Raw genomic sequence first — 17974 nt, forward strand, 5'->3', positions numbered from 1 at the left:
ATGAACCCAAACAATTTAAATGCAATGTATAAGTCATATAACTTTAGGAATAAAATTGGTATAGTCCAATGTGTTTGTAATTAAAATTAATTTTTTTTTTATCTTATGTTCAAGCACATCCATCGATGGAATATATACAAATGTGATATGAAAAAATAAGCACGTTTCGCGGTTGCCACGCCATCGGTCAACCAATAAAACATATAAGTGACTACGGTTGACCAATCCGATCGGATTCAAAAATATGGTGAAATTGGCTAATTTTTTTACCACACTCATAATTTATTGTAATAAACTCATCCAACGGTCGGTTTCTCATTTTCTTTGAATTGCTATATGTAGCTCTTTGGAGTGTATGATGTATAAATATAGATTTATAAAAAATTAGTGTCTTTAAAAATTTATTTATCAACAAATTAGTATCTATATATAAATATAGATTTTTTTGGGTACAATATAGTTATATAGATTGTTATCTTTGGTTGTATTTGATCATTATCCATTGAATTTCCAAAGCTTGATTAAAAAAAAAAAAACTTGTGTCTTTAAATATTTATTTATAAATAAAGCCCGCAAGGCCCAGCCCAAAAAAGCCCGCGAGGCCAAGCCCGAAAAAGCTCGCAAGGCCCGCTTTATATGGACGGGCTTGGATCCTTTGATTTTTAATAAAGCCCGGCCCGGCCCGACCCGTAATTATTTTAAAATATAGCAAGGCCCGGCCCAAAAAAGCCCGCGAGGCCAAGCCCGAAAAAGCTCGCAAGGCCCGCTTTATATGGACGGGCTTGGATCCTTTGATTTTTAATAAAGCCCGGCCCGGCCCGACCCGTAATTATTTTAAAATATAGCAAGGCCCGGCCCAAGCCAGCTATGAATGGGCCCGGCCCTGCCCGGCCCGGCCCGTTGACGACCCCTGCCGTGAACCAAACATGGCCAAAGACTTTAATTTGGAGAAAAATGGAGCTCTAACATGAACAAAATGACACGATGTGTTTCCCCAATAGCACCAAATATTTTGTACATACAGTTTACCAGCAAGTAGAAATCACACCCATCTGAGACCTATTTTGGCCAAGCTCCAGAACAACCACTGCTGGATACAGGTAAGAGTCAACTGAAGTCTTGCACATGGAGCAAATCCAAAACCCTCCCGGGTAAGTTTCAAGGACAATCTAAAAACGATTGATCCCACATCAAAGATATAGAAAGATGAACAACACATACTCCTCTACAAAAGACAACTTCTCTTCATTTATTATACGCTTTTACTATTCACTTACAGTTATATTATCGCTATAATACATTGACTGACTTACGCATTTGAGAATCTTAGACGGCACCATCTCTACTTTTTGACTCTTGCCGGTTGCCACTCAATACAATACTCGACAAGTATCTATATTTATGATTCATCTCACTAGCATGAAATTAAAAAAAAAAAAAAAACAAATAAAATCTATAATGAACGCACTACATGCGCAGTATGTCCGTATGCCAGCTCAATACCCCATCATTCCATTCCATCTCTCTCTCTCTCTCTCTCTCTAACATTCATACCTTGTCTCTGTCTTTCTTCTTCCTCCTCTGCTCTGCTCTACCTACTCTACTCTGCACCTTCTCTTTTCCATTCTTGAATTGTGTCTGCTGAAATTAACCAAGAAACCCAGAACTACATGTCGTCTTCAGACGAGGAGGGATCAGGGGAGGAGTACCTGTTCAAGATCGTCATCATTGGAGACTCGGCGGTGGGCAAATCGAACTTGCTGTCTCGCTACGCGCGGAACGAGTTCAGTGCGCACTCAAAGGCCACAATAGGCGTGGAGTTTCAGACCCAGAGCATGGAAATCGACGGCAAAGAAGTCAAGGCTCAGATTTGGGACACTGCCGGCCAAGAACGCTTCAGGGCTGTAACCTCTGCCTACTACCGCGGCGCCGTCGGAGCTCTCATTGTCTATGATATCACCCGCCGTACCACGTTCGACAGTGTCGGTCGCTGGCTCGATGAGCTCAAGAGTAAGCAGCTGTTTACTCTTTTGGTTTGATGGTTTGTCTAGTGTGAGTTTTGGGTTCTGATGATGGTGGTTGTTGGATTTGTGGGAGTTCTGTTTTGTCTTTTTATGTATGTGGGTTTGGTGGGTTTTGGCCTAACTCGGTATGAATACGACTTTAGATCTAAGCTTATGATGAGAAATTCAACTGTTCAAGACTTCATTTTGAAGAAATCTTTTGTTTTTTCTTAATTATTTTCTTAATTACTAAGTTGGCGGTTGTAAGTTGTCTGAAAATCAAAAGAAGATTCTGTTAATAGTGAACACGACTATTGGTGCAGACAAGTCTGTTCATTCGGTTGTAGAGTCAAACCTGTAGGCACATATGCTGGGTAGTTGGGAAGAATCAGATCGTTTGATCATTGTGCTCTGTCATTGTATGTGAAGATATTGAGACTTGATAAACATCAAAACAAATTCCCATTTGAAAAATGCATGTAGGAGTCCATAGGAGCTTCTACAGTAAGTAATGTGGAGGTACTTGAGGAACCTTTAAGTATCATGAACAGTATAAAAGCTTATATGATCTAGAGACTTTGTTAAATCACGTTTCAAACCACTGAGGAGATGTTTGGTTGATAGATTTGGTTAATTATAGCTCAAGTTTCTACGAGTTGTGTTTGCTTAAAACAGATTTGATCATCTGAACTTATTTGTTAAAGAGAAACTGTTAGAGGAACTTTAAACCTATTCCGAAGCACTTAGGAATCTGTCTAGGCATGGAATAGAAGTACGCCCCAATTGACCCTCCAGATGAAAGCCACGTTCTAGTATGGTGGGTATGGTGTCCGACTGAAAATCAAGAAGGCAGGGAAGGGAGTTTTCTAGAGTTGGAATCAACTATGGTGGTTATGGTATCTGACTTCAATACAAGAAGGCAGGGAAGGGAGTTTTCTAGAGTTGGAATCAACTATGGTGGTTATGGTATCTGACTTCAATACAAGAAGGCAGGAAAGAGAGTTTTCTAGAGTTTCCATCAACTAGTGTAAGGTGGCTCTTTAACATCCTTGGTTTTCAAGTGGGGAACATACCACCCAAGCACAATTTCCATTGACCCTTACGATAAAGCTCCTTTTTTTTTTTTGGTAGAAACAGGGTCCCATCTCCATCTCTATATAATATATCTATTTTTTTTTCTGTCTAAATAAGACTTTACAGTTACTGTTAAACGAAAAAAATGTTCAGTATATGGGTTCCTTTCCGGCATCGGTGTCCTCAGAATTAGGAGTATTGTTTTCAAGAATTTCTTTATTAGGAATTAGGAATTTATTATTTTTGGCATCGGTTCCTTTCTATTTTGTTTTTGTGCTCTTTTTAGTTATTATTATTATTAATATTAATTAATTAATTAATTTATTTTTGCTATAGGTAGTCTTGTTAGTTACTTTGAAATTGTTGATTAGTCTAGAATTTTCCTGATTACATTTTCTCCTGTGTACCTCATTTTCATTTTCTTCTCTCTTTTACCGAAAGGTTGTTTCCTGTAAGAAAAGAAAGGAAAGAAAACTGACATTCAGTCACTTTTCAATAGTGACATACAGTACTAATTTTCAATCACTTCCCTACAGTGGAATACAGCAAGTGTTCAATATCCACGATGACAACTATTTATATTGTTTCTCTTCCTTTTTCTTTTCTCTTATAAAGAATGGTGCCTAAATTCTTGTGGCAGTATAACTGATTGTGCACACTGCCTTTATCAAGAAACAGTAAAGCAATAAGGATTTTGCCAAACCATTTTAGCTATGATTTGAGATCTAGGAATCAAAAATCACAAATCTTGAAAATATAAGATGTCTCATAAAACCAGATCTTTGGCACCCTAGGTATTGCACTGCTGGTCAAGTGATAAAGTTTCTTGTCTTCTTATGACAAAAATAGGATTGAATTCTGCCTTAACCGGAATATAATGGGTTTAAAGATAGAAGAGGGTGTCATTTGACGGTTCCACATAGAGGCTATGTCACCACAAAAGATTTGTTTTGTACCTTTTCAGTCTTTAGTTTGCTATAATCTGGACTTAGGACGTTCTTCCAGAAGAGCCGAGTATTTAAAAGAGAGGACTCTTATTAATAGAGTTATCCAGTGATAGAAAAGAAGGGTTCATTCATAAACTCTCTGGAAAGGGACATACAATGCATTACCTTCTAGGCATTTATCTCCTTGTGTTGGAGTGAAGAAGAATTGGAAGGTTTGTACTTCACTTGTTGGGGCAATGGGATTGCCATTGACAACTCCCCTCAATGCATACGTAGTTGTCACATTAAATGTATTATTAGCTAGGGCATGGCATTGTCATCAGCAACTCTCCGCAATGAGTAAGCAGTTGTCACAATCAATGTGTTATTAATTAGGAGCATGGATTGCCATCCACAGCTCTCTGCAATTAACAGGTAGTTGGGTCACAATGCATATATTATTAGCTCGGGTGTAATCAGTTGATTCAGTTCTATCATAGTGAAAACTGATGCATTCTTGTTAAGAATATGCCCAGGTTGTGCAATATGTTTAAAACTCACTTTTGTTTAATCTTCGATTCTGCAAACTGATGTTGATTGGAGAATAACTTGGGAGTTTAGTATCTGATTGTATAGTTCATTTCATTTGTTTTACTGAATGTATTTACAGAATTCATCCTTATTCTGTCAGTCTGTATTTCCTGCTCGCACTGTTTTCTTCTTAAGGATTAAGTTTAGTTGTCATAGCATATAATTGTGTATTACCAACAAAGTTCTTTCTTATTTTCTCCTGGTGTTTCACATACTAATATTTGGGTTTGATGATAATAATCATGCAGCTCATTCTGATACTACAATGGCGAGGATGCTAGTGGGGAACAAATGTGATTTGGAGAATATTAGGGATGTGAGTGTTGAAGAAGGTAAAAGCCTTGCTGAAGCCGAAGGGTTGTTCTTCATGGAGACATCTGCGCTAGACTCAACCAATGTTAATAAGGCTTTTGAGCTTGTTATTCGAGAAATATATAGCAATGTGAGTCGGAAGGTCTTGAATTCAGATACTTACAAAGCAGAGTTATCTGTGAACAGAGTAACCCTGGTTAATAATGGGGCAGATGGATCAAAGAAAGCTCAGGGCTACTTTTCTTGCTGTTCCAGTTAATATGGCTTATATCTCAAACGTAAGTGTGTGACATTAGCACTTGAGGGCATTTCCAAAGGTTGGTTATTCAATTTGGTTCTTTAATTGGATTGTTTGTATGGTATTGGATACCTGCTTAAGGTTTCCAAATAAGTGAATATTATAGAAAGAGTAAAAAAAAAAAAAAAAATATAGCCGAATTTTGTATTCTGATACAAGACATGTAACTGCTACCAAAAAGAAAAAAAGGAGCAGACACCCATTTTCCTTTGTGTGATTGTATTTGGACAGCATATTATTAAGTTAAGCAGCTATATTCAAGAATTTTTATGTTTCTCCCCAAAATGTATGTGATTTTCATTGAATTGAAGAACAGGAACAATATTATCATTCTGATGTAAGTTGGGAGCAAAAAATCCCAAGTAGACAAGTTTATCAAGCTTTTTGCTTGGTCTGAATCACCTTTTATTGCAAGAAGATCTTTTGTTATCTGTTCTCTTGAAAATTTTACTTTCCTTCAGGCCTTTTGAAAATTTAATCCCTATCCATTTCAATTGATTTGGCCATTTAGGGGTGGATTGGAGTTGCTTTTAGTAAATGGAGATGGCACTTGGGTTGCTTGACCCTATACCAATGATACCTTATTTCAGTTCTCTTTTTGCCTCAGTATTTAACCCACACACAGTGGTTCTAGCAATAACATTGTAGGTGGAGGATAAGCTTTGGGGTTATATAATATGATTAGGAATCCAACCCAGAAAAAAGTCAACCCTACCACCATTTCCACCATCATCAACAATAATGGAAAAGAAATCATCAAAACACTACCAAGGTACTGAAAACCAAATCAAATTCCACCAGCAAACTACCACATAAAGCTTACTTAAACAAGAACAAAACACAGATACATTTTGTTGAAAAATAGAAAAAAAGTAAAAAAAAAGAAGCCATCATGACTTTGGTGATGAGCAATATCAGCTCTGAATCTTCTAGAATCTTTTTATCCCAATGTCAATGAAATCCTTCTTTCCACTACCAACACAATTGTTCATATGGATGGAGATAGTGACACTGATAAAGACAGATATAGTTGCTTCATCTTATTCTTCTATGCCCCCCAAACCTTTTCTTCTAGAACTTGAGGGGTGAATCATTTTTTTCTTTGTTCTTTTTGGATTGCTGATCACACTCATTGAGACCGCCAAGACTTGGCACTTTCAAACCCATTCTGGCCATAATGATAGTCCTTAATGGTTTGTTCGATTTCAGCTTGTGTGTTCATCACAAAAGGTCCATGCTGAACCACTGGTTCATTTATTGGCTGCCCTCCGATCAACACAAACCTCAGCGGCTCCGATGACTTGTTGCATACGCTTGCGCCATCTCCAGGACCCAGAACCAGAATATGATGAGCTGATGCATGCGCTGACCCAAAAAATCCTTCTCCTTCAATAATGTAAACAAAGGAGGTCCAACTTTCTGGTATGCTTTGATGCAAAATAGCTTTAGGCTTAAGGGTGAAGTCAAAGAAAAATGTTGGTGTTCGGGTATAAACAGGAGAGCTCACTCCCATTGTTTCTCCTGCTATCACTCGAACTTCAACTCCATCTTTCTCTGCCCACTTTATCTCCTTGCTTAGGAGTTCTTGGTATCTAGGCTCAACCCTGCAAATAAGGTTATTTATCCAATTTATTAGAAAGCTATGAAGTTATTTGCTTGGAGATATTTAGTCTCCATCAAAGCCAAACATAAACTCAAAAATCAAAAGCATGGTCAATCAACATACTACATTATATATATATCCTTTGTGTTGGAATCATTGTCAGTTGGATAAATTAGCTGAACTCTTCGGGTCATTTGTTCAGGAATCGAAGTCAGAACTTCTCACTTATAAGATGCGATCTATGCTAAATTAATAATCATGGGCACTTGCTTATCTTCTAAATTTTAATTTTTTAATTTTTCAAATTTGTTGGTGGATCTGCGAATAAACGCAGGCTTGGTGGGTCAGCCACATGTTGAGCATTATTTGGGATTTTGGGTCAACTGGCACCAGTATGAACATGAAATCAATATAGAGCTTCGTTGGCATTATACAATTAATAGTATTATGGAAGGCTACAAAAGAATCCGAACAGATCCAGTTTACAGACAAAAGACAAAACAACAGATATAAGAACTTGCAAGAAGATAGCGTTAAAATTCAGAACTCTTTCTGCAAAAAACTATAATTTCCAAAACTAAATATTTTTATGTTCTTATTATAACAAAGAAAGTCTGACTAGGGATGTGAATAGAATGAGAGTTCTTATCACCTACATTGGGCAACTCCAGTTGCTGAATACACATCTGTATTCCAGAAACACTCTCTAACTTCTCTATGGAACACCAATAGGTGAGAGAGGAGTTTAACTCTTGAGCTGATACAAGGATAAGCACACTTATCTATCTTCAGACGTTCATGTTGATTTTTTTTTTTTTGCTTTTTAATAGTCAGATTCATCCAAGAAGCTAGTGGAACACGATCATCTAAGGAACAGGTCAGCCATGGCAGGCCACTTCTTGGGGCTACTCATTATTGCCAATTTTCTAAGACTAAATTTTGATCGTGTAAATAATTGAAGTGTGGGTAATTATGATTAGTCAAAAAAGAGGGCTAATGGTAACTAAAAGAATGAGAAAAATCTTACATTTTGTCTTTGCGGGCTAAATTGATCCAAAGCTGCAAACCATTGTTGCGTCCTGCTCCTGCAGGCATCTCAGAGTGCACTATTCCCCTGCCTGCGGTCATCCACTGCCCAAAATCAAATGAAATAAAGTTCAATACATACGTTACCAGTAATTAAAACGACGCATTCTTGGATACAACTCTTGTATGAGGTAATATTTAGTATGTGAGGAGTCAAATTTATGCACATAGTTGTCTATATTGTGTATACAACTGACGATAGAGAAGAATTACTTGATGGATTCTTTCAAATGGTAATAATAGATTGCAGAAACTAGCTAGCACCAATTACCTGCACATCTCCAGCTCCAATTGTACCCTTGTGCCCTGCAAAGTCTTGGTGAGTGATGCCTCCCTGGAAACATAAAAAACGCAATTTCAGAACCTTGTGAAGCTGAAATCCAGAACATGAAGTAGGTTGCTTTACGAAAACACTACCAGTACTGCTAGCGATTCCAAATTTTTAATAAATTATACCTGTAGCACATATGTGACAGTTTCGAATCCTCTATGTGGATGATCTGGAAATCCGGCAGGAGGGGACACTGCAGCAATTAATAGATCAAAAACACAATCAACTCAGTAATGTCAACACATAAATTAGTTTTATAATCCATGAGGGAGCATAATGGGAGCAGTTTTTTATACCTGTAAAGTCATCTAGCATGAGAAACGGATCCAGGTTCCTCAACTCAGAGCTGAAAAAAAATCAAATCCCCAGGAAACACAATCAATTAATCCACAAACCAACAAAAACCCAGATACCAAAATATTGAGAACATAAAAACCCAACAAGGAGATTAAATCCCAAAAAGGCAAGAAAGTATTAATTACATTCCAATGGCTCTTCTGACAACAGCTCCATCACCCTCACTCTGGGACTTGGCCAGGACCTTCTTGACCACCATTCTGGGTGTGTCGAAAGAAGGGGATTGATCTGAACCAGACATGGTGTGGTTTCTGATGAAGAAGGGGACCCTGAAATTCAAATGGTTCTTGCTTCTGGTGGTGGTGGTGGTGGTGGTTTTTGCAGTGAAGAGTATGCTATTGCGTGCAAAATTTGCTATAGCTCTCAAACGCATAAAGGTGTTGGTGTAAATACAAATGCCTTTTGGTGTGGATGCGTGTCTTTATAACTTCCATAATGATCATATATATATATATAACAAACTTGGTGTGTCTGGTGTGAACTGGTGAATAGAAAAAGGGGGCGTTCGAGTTTGGGTTGGTTTGGGATGATGACTGGGTCCGCCCCGGGGGGGGGTCCGTCCGTCTGATACTCTGATACAACAAAGGAGTTGGAGGCGTGGGGAAATAAGGGGGTGGGGGACCTACAATTGTCTTCCTTGGACCAATCAGCTTTGTGATGTCAAGCTATTCTCATCATGATGTCAAGGTGCATGTGTGGTTTTGACCTACATATTCAATGATTTCATGCTCTCATCATGACCACCATCATCATCATCATCATCATCTCCTCCTTGATCCTCCTTTTGGCATAGAAAAAAATGCGTACGCTGTGAGTTTCATCCATTTTTGAAAAATTTTAAAATAATAGAATCTGAGGGGGGTGTATTCATTTAAGAATTTACAAAATTTTTTGTATTTTAAAAGTTTATGGGTATTCAACTAAGATTTTAAATAATCCTTTAAAATCTTGATGTATTTAATTAAGATTTAGAATTATCCATTCAAATCTGTAGATATTCAAAAGTATACGGATTTTTAAGGATTTCATTAAATGTTGGATTTTGGAGGATTTTATAGTGTTTTTTATACATATCAAAACTAAAAAACAATCCAACCACTTCCCAAGAGATTTTGATGGATTCTTTCTCACTCAAAAAATGAAGAAGCTTTTTACAAAAAAAAAAAAAAAAAAAACAGCTCTCAATAGGTGACTCTCAATAGAAAACTTTATCAATTAAATTTCATTGATAGTAATTTGGATTAAATTCAGATTACTCCTCTGAATTTTAGGCTAAAATCAGATTGGTCTCTCTTTTTGAAAATCGATTACGTTGGTCCCTATATTCTCAAATGACATCACCCGAATCCAAAATTTGAACTTGACTCGAAACATGACGTCATGTGTTGAGTTGGGGCCGACATAGAGGCCCACTTTTCAGACTTTAAACCCTACAATGAAGGCAAAATAGACATTTCTAATTCTTCTCTCTCTCTCTCTCTCTCTCTCTCTCTCTCTCTCTCTCTCTCTCTCTCTCTCTCTCTCTCTCTCTCTCTCTCTCTCTCTCTCTCTCTCTCTCAGCCTTCAAGGCCCAAGCTCCACTGAGCCTAGAAGGAGTCTCAGCCTCACCCCCATCGCCAAATCCGCTAGCGCCGCCACCATGAATGTCACCGCCACCGCTTGCTTGGTCGCCACCTCTATTGCCACTTTGGTCATCGCACACCACAAAACTTGCCTCCGAGACTAGGACCACCACTCCAGTCACCAAAACCAATCTGCGCAAACAAAGAATGATTTGGGGAGACCCAAACACTCTTCTGTCACCAACCATCATCATCATCCCCGACAGTGATACCACCACCAACGACATCGCCCATCGTATGGAGGCCAACCTCTAGCACCAGCCGAAAACCTGAGAGCTTAATTCTCCGATCAGAAAATTCTGAGTCTAAGGAATCTTACAGCCCCACGTCGACAGTGTCATCATGCCCAAACGCTGCATCGAAGAGGATAGTGGACTCGGCGGCGTGGCTCTGCAGCGACAAGTTACCTCGTGTTTGAAATAGGTGCGCGATTCCTCTCCGCTCGCTGAACTTAGGGTTTGATTGGGTGGTGGTGGCATAGATGGTGGTGAACTCAACGTCTTCAAGGCTGATAGGGTGGTTGGTGTCCACTGAGTGGACTCGGAGGAAGAACATTGCGAATCGTTGAGTCGACTAGGATGGGGAAGAGAGAGAAGCGTGAAGGTGTTTGTGGTGGCTGCGATGGAAGAGAGAGAAGTGGCGATCGTTGGCGGGAGGGAATAAGGCCTTAGGATTGGCAAACCCATTGAGTGTGGGAGGAGGATTGGGTGGCGGAGAGGCAATTGGGGCTGTAAAAGGTGTGGAGGGAGTAGGATTGGCAGAGACGGTTTGGGGGTTTAGGGTTTTGAAGTAGTGGTCGCAATAAGGGGAAGGTGAGGGGTTGAAGAGAGGAAGAGCAGAGTAGAGGACGAGAGGAGAGCTGCGGAGAACGATTTGGCTGTCTTTGAGCTCGATAAGGGAGGCGGGAGATGAGGGAGAGAGAGAGAGAGAGAGAGAGAGAGAGAGAGAGAGAGAGAGAGAGAGAGAGAGAGAGAGAGAGAGAGAGAGAGAGAGAGAGAGAGAGAGAGAGAGAGAGTATAGAGAAAAAAATTAGAAAAATTAGAAATGTCTATTTTGCCATCATTGTAGGGTTTAAAGTCTAAAAAGTAGGCTCTTATGTCGGCTCCAACTTAGCACATGACGTCATGTTTCGAGTCAAGTTCAAATTTTGGACTCGGGTGATGTCATTTGAGAGTATAGGGACCAACATAATCGATTTTCAGAAGGAGAACCAATTAGATTTTAGGCCCAAAGTTCAGGGGAGTAAACTGAATTTACTCACTACGATAATTGAAACCCTCATTATTTGAGTAAGGCTTCCCAACCTTTCGAAACATTATTGGAGCACTAAAGCAATCAAGCTTATTGTTCAAGTCCTAGGTAGATTCATCAAACTGGACCAGAAAAAAGAGCATAGTGAAAATTTCATCTTCGCAAGAGTTTGTATGGAGATCGATCTCAGAACCCCTTTGAAAGGAGTGCTGGTGGTGAGAGAGGAGGATGAAGGTGATCTGCCTTACGAACTAGTAAGTGAGCTAGACTCTATCTCTCTTATGAAGCTATCTTTGAAGTCTGTTTTGAATGTGGGAGCTTCAAGCATAAGATTATGAGCTGTCCTTTTAGTTGACAAAGAGGATGGAGATGAAGATATAATCTAAGAAGATATGGAGGTTGATTCAGAAATCAAACAATTAGCCTATGAAAAGGTTATGGTGTACTTCCCGTAGCCGGCGAAGTCAACCTTTATTGCCGACCACCAAGACCTCTCCAAAGTGGACCTCTTCTCCCAACTGGACTCCGGTTCAGTCTAGGAGAAGGAACCCTAAGCAGCCAACCATGAGAGACTCAACTGAGGTTTTTTTTTTTTTTTTTTTTTTTTTTTTTTTTTTTTTTTTTTTCCAGCAAAAGGGAAAGCTATCCAAACCCCTAAATAGTCCTTGGTCATTGGTAGCCCTACTGGTCATACCCCAGTTCAACTTGCAAAATATTCTTCTTCCAGTGATGAGGAGGTGTTTGAGAACTTTTGTGATGCTGAGGCTTCTGATTTTGTGAAAGAAGATAGTGACAACTTGAATAAGTATGAGGTCAAGATAATGCATGGAAAAAGAGTGTTGATGTTAGCTGATAGTGACTCTACTATGAGTTCGGGTTCAAAGAAAAGGAATAGGGAGATGGCTGAGGACCACAACATGGCTGAGGCTGATGTAGAGGTGGACAGTGCCTCTTCTCCTACCTAAACCATGAAAGTGATGTCTTGGAACAGTAGAGGAAGCGCCTGGTAGAGTTTTGTGGCTCAATGCCTGTTTTATTCTTCCTATTTTGAGCTTGATGTTCTATGTCTGGTAGACACTAGGGCCTCAAGCAATTCTAAATAAACTCAGGAAGCTTTATTTTGATGATTATGTTTTAATTCCTTCTCATGGCCAGTGTGGTGGTTTGTTATTACTCTGAAAATCTAGGACTGTTAAAGTAGAACTGGTAACTCCCCATGATAGATTTATACATTGCATGATTACTGATAATACTACTGGGAAGAGCTGGTGCACCAGATTTGTGTATGCTTACCCATAGAAAGAGAAACATGATAACTTTTGGCTTGAACTAAATAAGTTGAGACCTGATAGTAATGATCCCTGGCTTTTGATGGGGGATTTCAACATTATTGAGACCCTAGAAGAAAAATTAGGTGGTACACAACAGATTACCAATTACATGTTTCAGTTTGTGATTTTTTTTAACAAACACTGGTCTTAATTCTATTTCTACTATTGGAATTCCTTTCACTTGGACTAATAACCACAAAGATGACACTTTAATTTATGAAAGATTGGATAGAGCTTGTTGTAATGCTGCTTTTCTTAATTTGCATGTTGACTCTTATTGAAAAATTTTCTGATCATGGACCAATATACCCCACTGTTAAAGATAGGCAAAAGAAAAAACTTTTGAAGCTATGTGGCTTTCTCATCAAGGCTTCAAGCCTCTGTTATATAATATTTGGAACCAACAAAAGGAGGCATATCCTTTATTGAACTTTATTACAGTTTTCAATCAATTTAGTTACCAAGTTAAGTCTTGGAACAAGAACGTTTTGGCAATATTTTTCGCAAGATGGAACTTTTAAATGAAAAAAGTACTGACATTCAAGAGCAACTAATGATACACGTCTTTTATGTGACCTTGTAGGAAAGGCATGCTCAAACTAAGGAGGAGTTACTAAATTGCTTTAGGGATGAAGAATTGTTTTGGGCTCAGAAAGCAAGAGCCAACTGGTTGAATTTAGGAGATAAGAGTACCAAGTTTTTTCAGGCTCAAGCTAACATTAGGAAACGCAGTAATACTATTGCATATTTGCAAGACCACAATGGCATCTTGCTAACCAATGAACATGAGATTTCTCACTTACTAATTCACGATTTCAAGAAACGTTTTAAAAAAGATACTACTAGTAAAAATTCTATGCATAATTTTATCAACATGATTAAACCTTGCATTACTAATAATGACAATAATGCTCTCTTGTAGCAAGTGACAGAAGAAGAAATCTGGGAAGCGGTTAAGTCTATTGGTCTTCTTAAAGCTCCGAGGCCTGATGGGCTTCATGCTAGTTTCTACCAAAACTGCTGGACTAAGGTAAAAAGTATAGTTATCCCAATGATTTCTAGTTTTTTCCATAATAATATTAGTCTCGAATTAATAAATCATACTAATATAGCCTAGATTTTTGAAGTTGATAAATTGATTTTCGACCTATTAGCCTTTGTAATGTTTCTTGCAAAATTATTACCAAAATTATAATTAAAAGGCTAAGGCCTCTACTACAAAAGTGCATTTCCCAGAATCAAGGAGCTTTTGCTTCAGGACATGCTATCTAGGATAATATTTTGATAGCACTTGAATTGTTTTCAGATTTTCAGAAAAGAAAAGGCAAGGCAGCTAGGATCTATGGCCATCAAATTAGATCTTGAGAAGGCCTATGATCTCATTAATTGGCATTATATTACTGCTTGCCTACTTTGGTTTGGTTTTAATGCAACCTGGATTCATCAAATTATGCAATGCATAACTACTGTCTCCTTCTCCATAAATGGTTATGCAGAAGGAAAGTTTACCCCAACTAGGGGAATAAGGCAAGGAGACTCTCTGTCCCCTTATATTTTTATCTTGGCCATGGAACTTCTCATAAGACACTTTAATAGCTTGGCAAATAATCACAAGTCCCAGGTTGGCATCCTTTCTTCCCCTTTCGGTTTTAGAATATCCAATCTCATGTTTGCAGATGACTGTCTTATTTTTGGTAGAGCAACAAAGAAAGCAGCTAGAGGTATGTTAAACGTACTCAATAACTTCTCTCAAGCTTTAGGCCAAAAAATAATTTTCATAAATCTTCCTTGTATTTCTCACCTAATGTTCACAGTAGTTTGAAACAGGATATTGTCAATATTCTTAACATTCAGCATAAAGCTACAATTGGCAAGTACTTAGGTATACACAATGTAATTTTCTGGAAAGATCCAGTTAATGCCAAGGAACTTTTGCTGAAAATTTCCAGGAAATTGGATGGCTGGAAGAAAAACACTCTCTCTAGAGCAGGCAAACTGACCCTTATAAAGGTCAACCTTGCTGGTATGCCAAACCATGTAATGTTGTGTTTTAAATGCTCTAAAAAGATTACCACCTCTATTTACAATAAAGCCTGAGATTTTTTCTGAGGAACAAACACCAAGGCTTATCTGGTGGCCTGGAACAAAGTGTGTACCCCTAAAAACATGGGGGGACTAGGTATACGACCCAGTACTTTTTTTAATAATGTAGCTATTGCCAAGCTTGCCTGGAAAATCCTAACTGATGACCATAAATGGTGGACTCAGATGATCAAAAGAAAGTATCTTAGAAATGTCTTCTTCTTTCAAGTTAAGAAGCAGCAGTCCAATTCTTTAACCTGGAAAGGGATCCTTGATGCAAGACAGCTAATTAACAAAGTATGAGATGGATACTAGGTAATGGAAGAAATAGTAACTTCTGGCTCTTTAACTGGGCTTTTGAGCATCCCCTGTTTGATTTTATTCCTACTAATCTTGCTTCTACTCTTAATTTAAATGAAACAGTAGCAGATTATATTAGAAATGGTACCTAGAATAGAACAAAATTGATGACTATCTTAGATGTGAATATAGTGAATTAGATTATGGGAAGTCCCATTCCTTATTCAAACCAAGAGGATAATTTTATTTGGGGACCTTCCCCTAATGGAAACTTTACTATCAAGTCAGCAACTTGGTTGCAACTTGATAATGTAGAAAAGCACAAAAACATTAACTTACTAAACAAGTTATGGAAATTAAACATTCCATCTAAAGCCAAAATCTTTGGCTGACTCTTACTTCTCGGAAGGTTGAAAACCAGAGATAAGCTCTCCCAATTGGGTGACATAGATGATAATTCTTATCCTTTATGTGATAATGATAATGAAACTGCAGATCACCTGTTTGGCTACTGTGATTTTACCTCCACAGTTTGGAGATTGGCAAAGTTTCAAGCTCCTATTGATTGGCAGCAGGGCTATCTCAAGGTCTTTCAAGAAATGTTTATCAATAGACCTTATTGCAGCAATACTTTTGCAAAAATCATAGTTACATGCTGGCAATTCTAGAAGGCCAGGAATGATACTATTTTCAGAGGAAAAGTTAGCTTCCCGAATGAAGTGGCGGCAACTTCTGCTGCCATATTAAGCAACATTAAGAAAGGACCATCATCTGGAGGGGTTGGGATCAACTCAAACCTTAAATCCACCATTAGGTGGGATCCTCCCCCCTTCCCCAAAATGTTGTCAAAATCAACTTTGATGGCTCCAAACTACAAGGTTCAGCAGTAGGAGGTTTTGTCATAAGAGACCAACGAGGAATGCCACTTGTTGCAGCAACCAAAAACTTTGGGACTACTAGTGTACCAGTTGCTGAAGCAGTAGCTCTCAGGAATAGTCTTGTTTTGGCTAAGCGGAAAGGATATACTAATATACATGTAGAAGGAGACTCCAAGTTAGTCATTGATGTTGTGGAAGGAAGAGTACAATTACCTTGATGAATCCGGAAAGTTGTCCAAGACATTAGACTTCTAGCTTCTACCTTCCAGTCTATTACTTTTAATCATGTTTTACAAGAAGCAAATTTTCTTGCTGATGCTGTAGCAAATTTAGGTCATAATTTGATCGATGGTTTGCAATGGTCTCTTTGTTACCACGGAGTGTTTCCAATGCACTCCATTTTGATGTTGTAAACTCTGGATGCCCTAGAAGCTTCCACCTATAATCATAGTCTTTTCATATAAAATAAAATAAAAATTCAATCCTTACATGATCATAGTGGATAGATGCGATAATAAAATTATTTATGTTTAAATAGGTATGGCTGATATGAGTGTTGGTAACATGTTAATGAGGTTAAAACGAAGGGGTACCAAACGAAAGGTACCATAGAAGAAGATCGAGGAAAATAGAAAGACAATGAAAATTGTTATTGGTGCCACCATATCTGTGATTTCTTTAATATTAGAGTTGTATCATAATACATTTTTTTTTGCTAAATGATCAACTTTATTGTGAGCCAAAAATATAAGTGGAATTCTCGCTTGACTCAATCTTTAATTGAATTATGGAATTATCTACACAAGTGACTAGAATCAAGAAAGACTGTTTTATTAAACTATTTGTACGATTGAAGAGAGGTAGATTGTCTTGAACAACTACGAGTGAATTTAGGTGGCTAGGTGAGATTTTACAATGAAGTGGTGGGACAGTTCATACAAGAAATGTTTCAATTGAATCAATAGCTATATCTCTGGATATACTTACTAATAACGTAAAGTACAAAAAAATTGGTTTTGTCTATTATCGTTCTAAGTAAACAGTTAGTCGGCAATTCCATAACATGTATTTCCTGGAGGATTTCACTTCTGATGATCGTGTTTTATGAGATGGTCTACGTAGAAATAATCGGCTTCATGTTCCAAGGGGTAATTCATTTACTATATTTAAATTAAATAAAACTTAGGTTTATAGTAAACTTCTAATTCCTCTCCTACATTTCTTATTGTAGATAAATATTTTTTGGTGAATGTGGGATATACTAACGATCCTAGTTTTTTAGCACCATATTGAGGAACTAGATATCACTTAAATGAATAGATCATAAATCGACTTGAAAATTACAAAGAATTGTAATCTTTGTCATTCAATTGCAAGTAATATAATTGCACAGTCATATATTTGAGTTGTTAAAAAAACGGTGGACTATAATGCACACTCCATCCTCTTTCAACATCAAAACACAAGTTATGATTATATATACTTGTTGTGTTTTGCATAATTTTATTCGAATTGAGCAAGTTAGTGATCCTATTTTAGCAGATCAAGAGTCAAAGTTTTTAGCAATTATTGATTTAGAGTTATTAAATCGTTCAACGTTAGAGGGTAATGCAAATAATTAAATGATGGGATTACATGTGTTCATGCTACTTAGCATTTGAAAAATTTTCGTGATACATTTGCCTTGAAGATGTTCCAGGATTATCAAGTGCGACATGTTGCAAATCCAACAATAAAAAAAAAAAAAGGACTAAATATTGTTTAGTCCTTGAGCTTTTGACCATAAAACACTTCAGTGCCTGGCCTTCTAATTTCACACGTTTAGTCTTTGTACTTCAAAATTTTGGACCAATAGGTCATTGCCGTCTAAAACCTCAGTTAAGTGGCAGCGAAATGTCTATTATGCCCTCAATTCTTTCTTTTTTTTAA

The 17974-nt window shown here is 37.8% G+C and overlaps 2 protein-coding genes across 2 annotated transcripts; one reads left to right on the forward strand and one right to left on the reverse strand.

Moving 5' to 3' along the window:
* The first annotated feature begins 1480 nt into the window (after window positions 1-1480).
* Window positions 1481-5468, forward strand: LOC112196904 (ras-related protein RABA5e). The gene is made up of 2 exons (XM_024337374.2): window positions 1481-2010; window positions 4843-5468. The coding sequence occupies exons 1-2, from the start codon at window positions 1671-1673 to the stop codon at window positions 5163-5165; spliced, it is 663 nt and encodes a 220-aa protein (XP_024193142.1). The 5' UTR covers window positions 1481-1670; the 3' UTR covers window positions 5166-5468.
* A 507-nt stretch (window positions 5469-5975) lies between these two features.
* LOC112196903 (pirin-like protein) lies at window positions 5976-9015 on the reverse strand. The gene is made up of 6 exons (XM_024337373.2): window positions 8707-9015; window positions 8521-8570; window positions 8350-8417; window positions 8165-8227; window positions 7835-7938; window positions 5976-6808 (listed from the first exon to the last, which is right to left on the reverse strand). The coding sequence occupies exons 1-6, from the start codon at window positions 8952-8954 to the stop codon at window positions 6334-6336; spliced, it is 1008 nt and encodes a 335-aa protein (XP_024193141.1). The 5' UTR covers window positions 8955-9015; the 3' UTR covers window positions 5976-6333.
* Between the last annotated feature and the right edge of the window lie 8959 nt (window positions 9016-17974).

The sequence above is a fragment of the Rosa chinensis genome, chromosome 4, assembly GCF_002994745.2.
Source record: "Rosa chinensis cultivar Old Blush chromosome 4, RchiOBHm-V2, whole genome shotgun sequence".
In the NCBI taxonomy this organism is placed as follows: domain Eukaryota; kingdom Viridiplantae; phylum Streptophyta; class Magnoliopsida; order Rosales; family Rosaceae; genus Rosa; species Rosa chinensis.

What these genes read in the sequence shown, in the direction of transcription:
- LOC112196903 (XM_024337373.2), bottom strand. Translation starts at nt 8,954, where the DNA reads ATGCGTTTGAGAGCTATAGCAAATTTTGCACGCAATAGCATACTCTTC. An exon ending in GTCAGAAGAGCCATTGGAAT is followed by an intron (nt 8,571 to 8,706) that starts GTAATTAATACT and finishes ATTTTTTTTCAG; the next exon opens with CTCTGAGTTGAGGAACCTGG. An exon ending in TTGGAGCTGGAGATGTGCAG is followed by an intron (nt 7,939 to 8,164) that starts GTAATTGGTGCT and finishes GATTTTGGGCAG; the next exon opens with TGGATGACCGCAGGCAGGGG.
- LOC112196904 (XM_024337374.2), top strand. Translation starts at nt 1,671, where the DNA reads ATGTCGTCTTCAGACGAGGAGGGATCAGGGGAGGAGTACCTGTTCAAG. An exon ending in CTGGCTCGATGAGCTCAAGA is followed by an intron (nt 2,011 to 4,842) that starts GTAAGCAGCTGT and finishes ATAATCATGCAG; the next exon opens with CTCATTCTGATACTACAATG.